This window comes from Camarhynchus parvulus, chromosome 1A, assembly GCF_901933205.1.
Source record: "Camarhynchus parvulus chromosome 1A, STF_HiC, whole genome shotgun sequence".
NCBI lineage: Eukaryota > Metazoa > Chordata > Aves > Passeriformes > Thraupidae > Camarhynchus > Camarhynchus parvulus.
This window is the reverse complement of record NC_044586.1, coordinates 58,030,018-58,044,294: the sequence shown is the minus strand read 5'-3', so window position 1 is coordinate 58,044,294 and position 14,277 is coordinate 58,030,018. Positions and strand designations below refer to the sequence as shown.

The 14,277-nt window shown below is 39.9% G+C and overlaps 1 protein-coding gene across 2 annotated transcripts in view; it reads right to left on the bottom strand.

Moving 5' to 3' along the window:
- SLC26A5 (solute carrier family 26 member 5) overlaps positions 1–14,277 on the bottom strand; it is a 33,675-nt gene that overhangs the window by 14,645 nt on the left and 4,753 nt on the right. For both annotated transcript variants that reach the window (XM_030960818.1, XM_030960819.1), the window contains 5 exons: positions 7,191–7,404; positions 5,301–5,440; positions 2,048–2,158; positions 1,331–1,512; positions 644–808 (listed from right to left, as the gene is read on the bottom strand). In XM_030960818.1, the coding sequence (XP_030816678.1) occupies positions 644–808; positions 1,331–1,512; positions 2,048–2,158; positions 5,301–5,440; positions 7,191–7,345 (753 nt within the window). In that variant the 5' untranslated portion in view covers positions 7,346–7,404. The remainder of the gene's footprint in view (positions 1–643; positions 809–1,330; positions 1,513–2,047; positions 2,159–5,300; positions 5,441–7,190; positions 7,405–14,277) is intronic.

The following is a 14,277-nucleotide window of genomic DNA, read 5'->3' as shown; positions in this document are numbered from 1 at the left end:
GGCAATTAGTATGACTGGTTCCCAGTTTTGCGAACTGAACAGCAAATTTTGGAATTAATCATTAATGCAGACTTGTTTGCAAAAGGTTTGTTGTATCTGCACAAACATACAAAAAGATTCCCACAAAGCATTTTCTATAACCTACATGTAGATGAAATCCTGAAGCTTCATTATTGCTGAGCCATCAATCTACTCAAAAGCTTAGGTTTTCACAGACATCTGAGGTCTTCCCTTTCACAGACATCCGAGATCTCCCCTTTTCTTCCACTTAAGAGTGGAAAGATTCTGAGAGTAACATTTCCTAGCTTTGCAGAAAACACCTGATTTACAGCGAAGCATTTCAGGAGCACATTTCCCTCCAAGGCACAAGAGATTTGCTTCAATGAACAATGTTTCTTCATATTATGAAACTGCATTCATTAGAATCCCAAAATCCGCCCATCTCAGACCGTGTGAATCTATCAAGTTACACTTGGGCTGCACTTTCAGATATTGAAACATTACTACAGCACTTAATGACCTGTGTTCAATACTGAAGATTATTCTACTTAGTGCCAAATAATACATAAAAACAGGAAGAAAAGCTTAGGAACTAGATCCAGCCAACACAGAATTTGCATGCTCAGTAAGTGTAGTTGCTCACATATACAACAGAGAGGGGCCCACTGTAGCGGTTAGTCTTGATGCCAAGGAGATACTTTAGCTGGGAAGTGAAGACATGGACGGCAGCTGCAGTGGTGAATCCTCGCACCAGAGGCTCTGTCAGGTAGATAGCCAGAAATCCAAACCGAAGGAAACCTAAACACAACTAATGAAAAAGGGAAGTGTCAACCATGTGAATCCCACAATAGTCTGGATATAGCATACACACACCCCCTCTCTCCTCAATGCCCAAGCCAGATCAGGCAAACCTGGACTTTTCTAAAGCCACAGGTCAGTAAGCTGCCATCAACGCACCCAATCTTCCATGCCACTGGCAGGTCCAGTGCCAGATATGGGTATGTAGGTATGTATGTATGTATGTATGTATGCATTGTTTGTATGCATTTATGGACAGATTAGAGAACATCAGTTGAGTTTTTCTTATGGGATAGGAAAAAATGAAAAGGGGGAAAATCCTGGTTTTTTCCAGTCCAGCTAAGATGCCAATAAAGTCCTGCCTCCAATGCATCCATCCCCAGTTCTGTGATGAGACTGTCATAAAGCAGCCTGTGTCCCACACAGAGCAGTGCAGAAGCACAAGTCTGGTTACAGGGGACCCACTGTCCCTCAGCACCCCCTGCAAGACCAGCAGCAGCAGCTGCTCCTACAGCAAACTGTGAGCACATACCTGGATAAGTCCTGAAAGAAAGGCGAGAGCCACAGCTACCTGCACCCTCTTGGCATCCCTAGCACTGTAAAATTCAAGGATAGCTGTAGTATTAGTAGTATTAGAGTCCGGACAAATCATTTCATCAGGCACTTCTCTCACAGCAACACTACCAACCATCATACTAACCACAGCAAAGGTACCTGAAATAAGAGGGAGAGGAAAATAATTGCTTAAAATCTTGGCAATTTTTTTTTTCAGGAGTGGTTCTTATTGAGATATGTAGAATTAAAGTAAAATAAGAGTTTTCTACCTTAATAATGTATTTTTTAGTCCCCAAATCTGCACCAGTACTCAGCACCATTAAAGCTAGTTAGATGGTGAACATAAACCTCTGCAGTAGGTAAACACCATTTTTTTTAATCTCAGTTTCTATTTTACACTTTAAAAATTCATCCTAGCCACACCAATGAAATCATAGTTCAGGAGTTTGCAACACACATTTTTAGATCTAATTCGATACAAGATGCTCTTCTACTGCTTCCTATGTAAAATGTATAAGCTACCAATAAAAAATAATGCTTATGTTCCACACATCTGGATTTCTCCTATGCACTTAAATTTTAATTTATGGAAAACGACTACACTTTCTACTTCTCCGATTTTATTTTTTACAGCTTTTCTAAAAATACAGACACACACATACAGACAGACTTTCAGTTATCCATACAGATATACCTATTGATATGTGCTTGGAGGTTCCAAAAAAAGTATACAGAAAAACAGGATAAAATGAAGAATATAGGCCAAATACTGGGGGAACAGCTGCCAGCAAAGCATAGGCTAAACCTAGAAAACAAACACAAATATGTATGATAAGTTAACAACAAAAATAAAACATCTGAAGCAAAGGGATTTAAGGGATTTAAGTCTACTACAACTGAACACACCTAATAGGAAATCTAGAGACTTGTCCCAGGTTTAAAAAATAAGAGATCTTTCAGTGAATAGTCTTTAAAATGTATGATATTCTAGGGCAGTGCCTAGAAACATGATGGGTTGAGTCAGGAAACCAAAGTCTAATTACAGGCACTGCAGGTGTGTTTGTGTGTACACCTGTGCACCTGTTTTGCCTTTGTGGGTGCAAGTACTCCTTAATGGCCACCAAATTATTTTTGTTGCTTTTGTTTTCATCTTCAGAAGAATCTGGTTAGAAACACCCAAACTCTCATAACAAGTGGGACACATTTGACTTTTTCTTCCTTTCCCCATCAGACATGGTGTTCATGGCAACCCCTAACTGACTAAACACTTTCCTCCTCCCTCACCCCAGAATGACTGGGATAACATAACAGTTTATGTTTCCACAAAACATGCTTCAAAATGTAAAATAAGCAGAGAACTTCTGACAATCTGTAAGGCCACAGAGCTTATATAGTCTGGTATCCTTTCCAAAAACAAAATCCTTTTTGTCATTAAGCCCTGTCCAGTCCCATGCAGTGGAATGCAATCCACATCATTCCTATCTGTAGTGGGGGCTGGCAAGCATAACTGTGGAGCTGTGGGGGGAACAGCTCGAAGGGACACCAGGGAAGAACACCTCTCTCTCCCACCCTCTGTGTGACTCATGGTGTGCTTATCATGGGACCAGGCTCACAAGCAAGTGGTGTACATCATGTGATATGGCACATAACTGTCCCAAGCAGTTCCAGCCAAAACAATAGCTCTACATAGCTTGTGTTAATGAGAACTGACACCAGAACAGAACAAATGGGCCTCAAGGAGAAAACACTGCATCCTGGCTTGGCTTGGTTCTGCACTCTCACAAGTGCAGGCTGGTAACACCTGTGGGCTCTTGCCACACTTGGGCACATTGGTCCAAATGAGCAGTAAAAATCTCAGCAGACCAGCGCAAATTCCAAACAGGAGCAATGGTTCACCCACCATGGAGAGCCAGTGCTACTCAAAAACACCTCTCTCTAATAATTTAAATTGGGAGACAAAGCATCACATTACAGAAAAAAAAAGAGCTAAACCAAAGGGATCTTCTGTGCTATCCAAGTGCTCTTGTGCAGTGCAGCAAGTCACAGGGCCTTGTTCTAGCCCTAAGCAATATCTGAGTCCTTACCAAAAATTCATATTCTCACCAAAAGTGGACTGATGGTATCATTGATTCTCTTGCTCAAATGAGCATTTCATTAAGTACTTGTGAAACTCATCCCACATATCTTCTCTCACCCAAGGGGTACCTCTCCTGACATCAGCTAACACCCTGTACTGTAACAGTCTGGCCTTTAATATGATGATGAACTTAACAGTACATGTAACCAGAACTGAAAATCAGGGTTCAAAACTGAGAGGGTGGGTGTATGTGAAGTTCCTGATCTGAATATCCTTTTATTTCCTTTCATTTGTACTGGCATTTTTAGAGACTGTCAGTGCCAAGGAAATAAAGAGACATTGACCTGATAGGAGGCCATGGCTTAAACACCGTGGTCATTGTAGTTCTGCCTGGAATGATTCCCAGGCTTCTTTGAACCCATGCTTGCTATAATTACTTCCATTCCAGAAAACTGAAAGTTCAACTTTTGTGTTTTTAGAAAGGGAAAGATTAGGAGCAGTTTAAGGGCATGTCTACAGGCGCCAAATGAATGATGTTTACTTTTAAAAAGAGTCACAAAATTAAGTACAAAGTTCACTGCTGACTACTTACATTTTGGTGTTCTTTCAGGTCATGACATAAATTATGTTTCAGTATACAACTGACAATGTTTGTGTCTAGTATATGACAGATATGCCTGAGAGTTAACCACATTAGCTATCAGTTTAAGATAAGTTTATGCTTCCATGTGTGGAAATAAAAATAACCTTAATCATAAAACTTAAAACCAGGAAGATACAGAAGAAATTATCTGCAGAGCCCAAGTTAGAGTATTTAATTATTTTAACTGTTTACCACCCATTAAAATCTTGGATTTAGAGATGACTTTTTCAGACCTGCCTCAGCCTAAAGTGGAACAAGTGAAGTGCAAATATGAAATAAATCAACCCATAAATAAACTTATTTTTGCTTAATTACAACCCCCTCTGGACAAGGCTCTGCACAAATCAGAGAATTTCCTTGATCCCAAGACATTGTGGAAAGATCTACTGAGACTGTGGCAGCTACTGTGAAGCTGCCATTCCTAGAGCAGTGGGCACCCCATAATGATATTGCTGTAGAAGTGCTGTTGCTTTCTAAACTCCTAACACTTCTGAAACTGCTAATAGTAAATGCTGGGCTAAACAAAAGATTCTGCTGGTCCATTCACCAAGAGCTGGAATGGACACAGAATAGTGAACACTGGATTTCTCTGTCTTCCAGAACCTACTCCTGCTTCAGAAGTGGGCTCCACTTAGGCTGACACTTCCAAGAATTTACTAGAAATTTCCACAGATTTTCAGTCTTGTTACAGATGATGATTTTGATTTACTTCCGCCACATAAATCACTGCCTGCTACTATGGTTCCAGTGTAAATTGGCGACTTCTAGCCTTAGGGATCAGTCTTTGAATTCTTGCATGTTCTTCTCTGGTTAAATTTAGTTTGGTTCCTTTGCCTCACTTGCCCTCTGAAATATGATGTCTATATGTCTGCTACCCTCTGCAGGAAATAAGCCACGACTTTCAGGACAATGAGATCAGTAAATAATATGGTGCATTCAGGAAAAGTTTGGACATGCACTTAAACTGTGAAAGGTTGGTCTGCCATTGAGAGCTGTGGATACTGATTAGAGAGGGAGCTTCTTTCAGGGTTTGGTGCACATCACTACTTGCAGTTTTAAGGGAATCATCATTCTGGGCTGTCTGCAGAATCCATGTTGATCTCCACAGAGAGCCCTGAGATACACATCCTGTTGTCAGGAGCACCTGTTCCAGGATGTCAAGAACTGCCACAAAGGCACACACAGGAAAAGTAAAGAAAAGATAATTAAATCCAGAGGTACACTCACCTTGAGGAAGCTGCATGACCCCAGTGCTAATACCTGAGATAATGTCTCCAAATAAGTATCTCCTTACTGGGTAATGAGGCAGCCATTTTAAAATTGGTAAGAAATTGTACAGATAAGACTTGGCTTTCTTAGAAGTACAACTGGAATTACAAAGCAGAAAGAAAGTTAGACACTAGCAGGGGACAAACAGGCTGCAAAAATTGTCTTTCATCTCTATACAGGAAAACAGCTCCTTTACAGGCAGGCTCAGACTCCTGATGACAGTAATTTCTGGACATGCTTAAGCACAAACAACTATGCCTCCAGTTAATTTAGCCCTTAATCATGGGTTAGTGCTGTTGACAAACCTTATGGAACTAGAGAAGTGAACAAAACTGGAGCACAAAACTCAATGTGCATAGACTGGAACAGTTTTACTTCCCACTGGAGGTCAGTGGGAAGTAAAACTGTTCCAGTCCATGCACAATTGAGTGGTCACATAAAACCTTTTGCTGAGATCATTCCTAGTAACAATCCCCTGAGAATAACTTGCTTCCTGATAATGGTTTTCACTCAGCAGAATACTTTGCAGTGCTTTTTTTTTTGCCATTTACTACTTGCAGTGCTTTTTTTTTTGCCATTTACTATTTGCATGCTTTATACTTTTTTGATCATAATATTGTATATTCTTATGCTTTAAACGTGGCAAATCTATTAATTTAACCAGTATTTATTACTATCCCTACCAGTACTGACAGACCCACTTTCAGGCTATTTGAGAGCATAACCCTTCCTCACCCAGAAAGGAAAGGCACTGAAGCCAGCAGCACTGACCCTTGGGACTCTCAGCAGAGCTATTAACCTTTTGAAACCCTGACTCATGACAAATGAATAGAGGCAGGAAGTACATATCTCTATCCAGTATTGCCTTGCATCATACCTTGATTGTACTGTGGTAAGTTTAACCTTGGCTAAAAATGTAACACAGGGATTGTATAAGTGCTTTTCTATCTAGGGGAATTGCAAGAGAATTGCACGGATTTGTTGGCATTTCTGGATTGTACAGTGAAGAAGCTTGTTGCTAAAAGTGAGAGAGTCATCCACACTTCTGCATGGTAGACTGTATCACAAAAAGGAGGATTTTGATCCACTTTCTTTTAATTCGACACAGACAAGTTTTCTGAGGTAGAATTAAGTGTCTTTACCATTGAAGTCATTCCATAAACCAAAGCTAATCTCCAAATGTCAAATAATGTGAACAGGAATATTTTATAGAAAAGCAATTCTGTTGTCCTGCAGAACACGGTTTGAGAAAGAAATGGAAAAAACTCTGCAAATGAAGCATGGATAAATAAAAGCTAATGAGAACTTATATCCCCTGGCACCATGGAGCAAGAGAACCACAGTTAAAGACATTTCATATCTAACAAGATGATACTTAGATTCCAAGGCAGTTAATTAAAAGCTAGAGAATGCCTTTAGTAAGTTCTTATTAGACCAATATTTAGATTTCTACACAGCTATCACACATCTCCATTCTTCTGTGAAAGGATCATGTGAAGCACAAATTTGGCCATAAGTATTTCCACATAAGAAGGACAGATATTTTCTGGGTCTTATGAATTCATGTCACGTGATCTGACTAATACTTCACATTCCTATGCTGCGTATTTTCCTTTTGCACTTTGATGAAGGCAATTCAAATAATTTATCGAACACTTTCTAATATAGTTCTACATTAACATTAAAACACACATAAACAGCTTCTTCCCAGTCTTGCTGAATGGTCAAAGTAGAATTAGTGGTTTTATCTTTTAGGTTTCTTTGAAGAGATTACCGTCTAAGTGCATGAATCAATTAAGAATTATAATATTTCTAACCAATAAAACAAAGATAAGACAAAAACCCTACCGACAAGAATGTGCAATCTTCTGCCCTAAAGTCTGATGGGTTCTCTGTCGCCTGTGCAGCTGTCCTTGCAGGAGCTCCTGGTTGTAGATTGGTCTCTGCACACAATACATCTGGGTTTCCTCAAGACCCACTTCTTCTTCTTGAGCATGTTCCATAGTTGATCTCACAGGCCAGCAGTGAAGGAGGAACAGTTCCACAGTCTCCACCAAAAAACCTGGTTGCAGACAAAATAAGTTTGGTTTCCTTTTTGACCTCAGATTTGGCATTTCCTTTCAAATAATGTATTTTAACAAGCTAGAGGCAAGAACTGTGATTGCAGTCTAATTAAATAATCTGTAACAGCAGGAAGAAAATAAACCACACTCAGTCTTTAGTATATGCAAGGTATTAATTTATGCTTCTCTTGTATAATGAAAGCTTTTGCATTATTTTCTTTGTAAATAAGAGATGAAACTAACCTGGAAGGTTGTATTCATGTTTATCTGGATTTTCCCTCAGTTTTTAAAGAACATATGACTGTAGGAGGGAGATTCCTTTATTGCTGAGTTACTTCCTGCTTAGTCACAAACTGGCATGTCCATTTTCAAAAGACAGAACTCTAACACTGAGAAACCCACTTCTTTCTTCCAGATTGTCAGTTGCTTCCTGCATCCATCCATCTGCCTTCCTCTCTATTTCAGAAACTTCTTTTTCCAAACAGCATCTCAAGGATACACAATTAACTACTTTCAAACAGTTATTACTTCAATGGATGTGCCACTTACTGCCATTCTCAATCTGCACTGACTAAAACAGGAATCGAGAGATGTGCCCAGTTTTAAAACTAGCCAGAAGGTTTGTAAAGATCTATTTGTCTGTCTGATTCAGCGCCACAAAAATCTTAACATGTTTAAAAGACACTCTGCTAATTCCACTGCCCCATGTTTGCTGCTTTCAGAAATAGTGGGCAAGAAACACACTCCCAATTTTGAGCAAAGTGACAGGACTGCAATGTTGTTAGGCAGAGATGCTGGCTAGTGGCACATTCGATGACAGAACGTGAGTGCAGTGAGAAACAGAGCCATCATTGTGAACAAGGCCTTGGGCTCAAGTCCAGCAAGTCACTTAAGCATGTGTTTGCCTTCAACCAAGGCTGCTAACCCAGGGGTGCTCTGTTTTTAGCTGTACATCAATACTTTTCTGGGAAAGGGTTACCACGCAGAAATTAAACAAATTGCTACCTAAGCACTCAGACAAAGCCAACCATGATTGGTCCAACATTCCAATTCAGCAAATACAGTCAGACCATCAGCGAAATATCAATATTGCTATCTATGTCTTCACTCTGATGAAAGTGCTGGAATTTTCCACTCAGGTCTTGGTAATCTCTCCTAGAACTGACACAGCCTAGCATCTCTTCAGTTCTCAGTATTTCATAAGCAATACTTTCCCTATGCTGTCAGCCACAAAAGGATATTTTTACTAAAATTGTAATTTTTCATTTACTGCACACTCTAGATTGACTCCAGCTTTATTGTGTGAAATAAAGGCATCCTTCTTGAGCAGGGAGGTTGTAATCTGTGATCCTCAGAAGTACCTCAAGCCTCAACCATTCTGGGATTCCATAATGGTCCCTCATGTCATTATTCACATAGAATCTATCTTCTCCAGTAATTAATTGATGTGTTCTGGCAACATTGGCCTTATCTACAAATTAAGAAGCAATTTTAATCGGTCCTAAACAGAAAATACACTCAAATCAGAACAGAAATTGCAACTGCATGCAAAAGACACAGACCAAATCAGCTAAATGACTTGGTTTTGGCCAAACTTCTCCAATAAAATGAGAATGCAATATCAATACATTTTTAGTCAAGGTTTTAAAAACACACACCCTGCCTTCTTTCTGCTACAAAGGACAGCAACACAAGACAGTGCCCTGCTAACCCCAAACAATTCAGGTCCTGAATTTCCACCTTTGAGTTTGTTCAGCTTCAAGTAGATTGGTAAATATATAGAAGAGCCACATGAGATTGTAATATAAATCTAGACCTGGAGAGGTCTGGAGGTCTCCACTTCTGTACACAAGCTCCAACTCTTCCAGGTTGGAGAACAAAAGTTCCATCCTGCCTCTGTTTTTCATGGTAAAATAAATTATACAAATGCTGTATTTGACTAACTGAACAAGGCCCAATTCTAAATCAGTTTTTCAGATTGTGGCAGGAGTTAGTTTGGAATACTACCAGAGGTCACAACCCAAGCTTCACCATCACTCAATCTGAAGGTTTTTAAACTGTAGATTGAATGTTTCTGATTCTGTTAGAGTAAGGAAGTTACACTGCACTGAATCATGAGAACCAGCTAAAACAAAAGTAACCTGAGGGAGGATATGACAGAATCTTGTCTTTACCTTCACAGTGGACACAAGAACATGGAAAACAAATCACATGTAGTTAAAAGAGATCCTATATCTACCTAAAACTACTGCTGGATATATCACACTCTTTTTTTCCATGTCATTTCACCAACTTCATCTTAACATAAGCATAAGCATGTTCCTTGATGGCAACCTAAAATACTACGCTGTAGATAGTACAGTAACAATTAAAGTCTTTAATATCATCCCTCTCTTTTCCAAAAGTACACAGAGGGCAAGACTGAGATGTTTGTTTTTATGAGAGATGATACACATTGTCTATTGAATAGCAAAATAGTAACATTTCACGACTGGTTGGAATGTCTCTCCAAGTGTTTGCTGTATGACAAACTGGCAACACAATTATCCAAGGCTCAGAAACTGAGCCTAGCCCTTCACTCTCAGAATGCTTGAAGAAGAGCAAAAGCAAGGTACTGCCATTTTCATGAAAAGAAAGCTTACTGCTATGACTTCTGAAAACTCACAGACCTTTATCCAGAGGAAGAGAAGGAGAATGGTGGCCAGTGGAATACTGCTCTCCAACAACCTTTGAACTTCATGGCACGAATAAAGTTAAAAAGCTGTAAGAAGCACTGTCATTAATCTTATCAGCCAGATAAGAGTTGAGTTGAAGTAGGTAAAACCTGTATGCAGAAGACTTAAGAGTTGGCAATTCTTTATCTGACTGATAAAGGCCTGTCTTATATCTTTCCTGCTATTATCAAATTGAAGGTGTTAAAGAAAAAAAAAAGTGGAGCAAACATGAACTTATAACACTATCAGTAATAAATTAGCACTTTCTTTTCCCAGTCTTAGCTGATAAAGGAGGTCTGTCAAGCCATCTGCACTGATTCTTGTAGAGGACAATACTTTTTGATCCAAATCACGTGAATCAAAGTGCAACCATAAAATTTATAGGAACAGAGATTTGGCTGCTGTTCCTTGGATTCAAAATACAAATATGGGGAGAAAAAAGCAAGAAGCTGGAGACATTAAGAATGGTGTATTATGTGACTCTTGCAGCTTTAACAGGCACTTTTTCTCCTAACGTGTATCTAACCTGAATGTGTCTGAACTACCTAAGGAAATGGGGGAGGCAGCAGCAAATCCATTGTCTTGCCTGTTTTACAAGGGCAAAACCCCTTTCTTTTGGAAGCACAAATTGCTTTAAATAGGAGAAAAGCACAGGTGGACAGTACTAGTACTGTGTTACAGTATGACCTCTGCTAGAGACTTCCAAGTTTGATCATGAGGTAAAAAGTCTATGAACTATTTTTTGTCTTCCAGCTTACAAATGCAGGTGACTGCCATCAGCCAAAGGGCTGGTGGAAATACTGCCACTCTATGTTAAACATCTTCTCCCAAATGTACCCTGAAAAGCACAGTTACTGCAAGCTCTGCTCCTACTGTCTGAAGAGGCAAGACACAAACCCAGGTGATTTTAGGAACCACATAATGGCTCATTTCTTTCTTTTCTCTCTGGCCTCATTCCCCAGTGCCCTTCCACTTTTCACCCTCAGTAACAAGTACAGAATTGTTTTTCAAATAGGTGTAAAATGACCGGGTGGAGTCATAAGGAATGTGTTCTCCTGATTTTATTGGACTGTTCTCACCATTTTCATTCTTCCTCCACTCCTCACATTAAATCCACTAACAACTAGGTAATTTAAACCTGAGGCCTTTATGTAAAATTTCATAAATTTAGGGGTAACTTGTGAAACAAACAAAATTTTCCTTGTGTAGGTCCTAATCTAAGAAATGCACTCCAGGAGTGAACCTTTGGGAAAAAAATAAATCAAGACCTTAAATTTCTATGCAGCTTCTAGACAGGTAAAATGTCCACTCTAATCATTAGAAAGGTGAGATGATTAATCAAAGGTGAGTTTCATTGTGTGATAAAAGCTTCTCCACACACATATAATGTTACTCAGAACAACAGCAGGATAGAAAACCTGGGTAATACCCTGGTGGGCTACTGCCAAGACCACCACATGAGCCATCAGCCTATCAAAAGCTCATTGCCACCAGTCCAGAGTAGTACACAAGGGTCACCTATGGGACCCTGGAAGTCCCTGCCAGCTCTGAAAAGCATCTGCCCATCTCTAAGAGTAAGAGCAGTCAGGGGCAGCCAAAGGGGTCCTGGGAAGTCCTGGCCAGTCACATGTGTGCACATGGGATGGTCTGTACCAACAGCTGGAGTGGGGTTATGACCTTGGGGGCTCATATGTCCAGCTCAGCTGGGGAAATTGGGATGAAGGAGCTACTAGGCAGACTGTGTGAGCCTGTGTGCTGGAGGGATCCATCCACCTTGCAGATGTGTGATGTATCCCTACATGTGTACATATACTCTCACTACTGGCCCTCCATCCTGCTTAGCTAGAGAGCAGAAGGGATGAAGCTGTTGCCTCTCTGATATGCATGTCTTGCCATGCACAGATCTAAGTACTTTGTGTGTCTGTGTGCTTATGGGAAACACATCTTCAGCCTTGGTACTGGTTGGATCTGGGGATATGGAGCAGCAGCAGCAGCCCCATCTTCCTTAGGCTGTTGAATTCAGTATGATATATTTTCCTCTAATGAACCTATCTTAGCCACTGAAAACAGCATAATAATAACATTGAGCATAAAGATCCTTCTCTCAAAATGGTAACAAATAAGATATATATCTATTTTAAAATAAGATGATTATGTAACTGGTAAGAGGTAATTTATATTTCATGCTCCTTGCCAAAAATACTTAAGGCCCCAAAGTTTACTGCATGGACTAATGAATTCATTAGTGTCTTAGGCATATCTCTATCAACCAGCAATCTTATGTTTGTTTTTATCAACAGAATGTTTTAGGACATGTTACAATGATTGAGCTGTTTAATCAATTCCACATAAGACAAACATCTGGAGCACTTTGAGCAGCAGAACACTGGTTTCCTTCCCTCTGAGACATAGATAAGAGATGGCTTCTGTTTCCAGTGTAAACACATTGATGACCATGAGAACCCATGGCAATACGATCATTCTTATTTCTGCTTTTTGCAACTTCAGTGACCTTGGATCCTAGTCTGCCATCCTCTTTCCATTTGCCAAAAGCAGTTCCTAGTGACAGTGGAATCAGTAAGTTAATCAGAACAGTAGCATGGCTGATGACCCCTTTATTATGCTTTGTTAAGCCGACTGATAAGGACATGCACCACTTCAGAGACAGGTAATCATTAGCCAGCTTCATCTCCAGAGAAAATCCACTGCCAAAAAATTTGGTGGAGCAGTTTTCTTCATAAAGCTTCAGTTGATCAGAGGAGATAACATAAATCAAGATCATGAATACACACCAAGCTAAGCCAGAATAACTTCTTTACTTCTTGTGATCTCAGTGGACCTCCAGCAACTGGTTCATTTTTTCGGGCAAAGTGGAACATGCAGACAGTAAACAAGTGTCTGTGCAGAAAGAAATTACTTCATTCTGTGATACACTTCCTTCTGCAGAAAAGCCATGAAAATAATTCTCCCCTATCTGCTTCATCAACTCTTTACACAGATCACTACCCTCTCAAGTCCTGCATCAAGTTAAAAACAAACCATGAAAAATAGAAGGTTGTTATTTATAACAAAATTATTTCGGTCAGAATGTTTACAGTGCAAACCTCTCAAGTCAGAGAAAACTGAAGGATAGTAAAACAGTGTGGTCAGAGGAAGAAATGACTGGGGTGCAAAGAGGGAAGAAGAGAGGGTTTAGAATAGGATTAAAATTTATATTCCAGTTTCACTGCTGAAAACATGGCATAAAGTAACTACCATTACTTGAGTAACATGAGGTTTTGAAAAGTCTCCAAGGATCCTTTACAAGGCTCTCTTTCTAACATGTTCTGAAAGGATCTGCTCCTCTGTAAAACAGGCTAGAGCCACTACCATGCTTGAAGAAATTCCTGAAGAACTGATGCTTCTGAAAGGCGACACAGAACTTCAGCACAGGGCAGCCACTCCTCGGGAAAGCAGGATGACTAACTACGTCTCAAAGCTGCAACTCTCCTCCTGATAGTTCTGAGAATTCCCTATCCATGTTAGGATCTGCAAACATTTCATTCTTGGAAGCGACTTCATAACACACATTTTCTGTGGTTTTTTTCTGCACTAGGTATGAAACCAAACCCCTCATGAGCGGTAAGCAGAACATGACATATGATAGATCCTGTCCCCATTTATGCAATTGTTGCTTGGTTAAGATGTTATCTAAACAATAGCATTCTCCTGTCTCTTTTGTACTTGAGTGTTGCTTCATGATCTGAAGGTGAATGCCAGACAGTGGGAATAACCTTCCACAATGTTTTGATGCCAAGATTACACCTAAAGGCCATGAGTGCACAGCAAGCACAGGCCAACACTGCTTTTGCTTGAAATTTTTAAAATGCACTGTAAGCAAATAACACGTACAGAAGTTTCTCAAATAAGTATTTCACAGCAAACCCTTGCTTTATTTGCAGCTCACCTTATGGCTTCATATTTTTTCTGTGGCTGATGAAATTTTAATGTGAGACAGCCCCATGTCTGTTCTTAACCGCACAAACAAACAGATCAGCCCTCATGGAGCTGAACATTTCTCCAAATGACCCTCTAAGTTTGTTTGGCAGAGCAACCCTGCATGAACAGAACAATCCTGCAACAGCTACACTAGAACAGGGTGTCTTAATGAAGGAACTG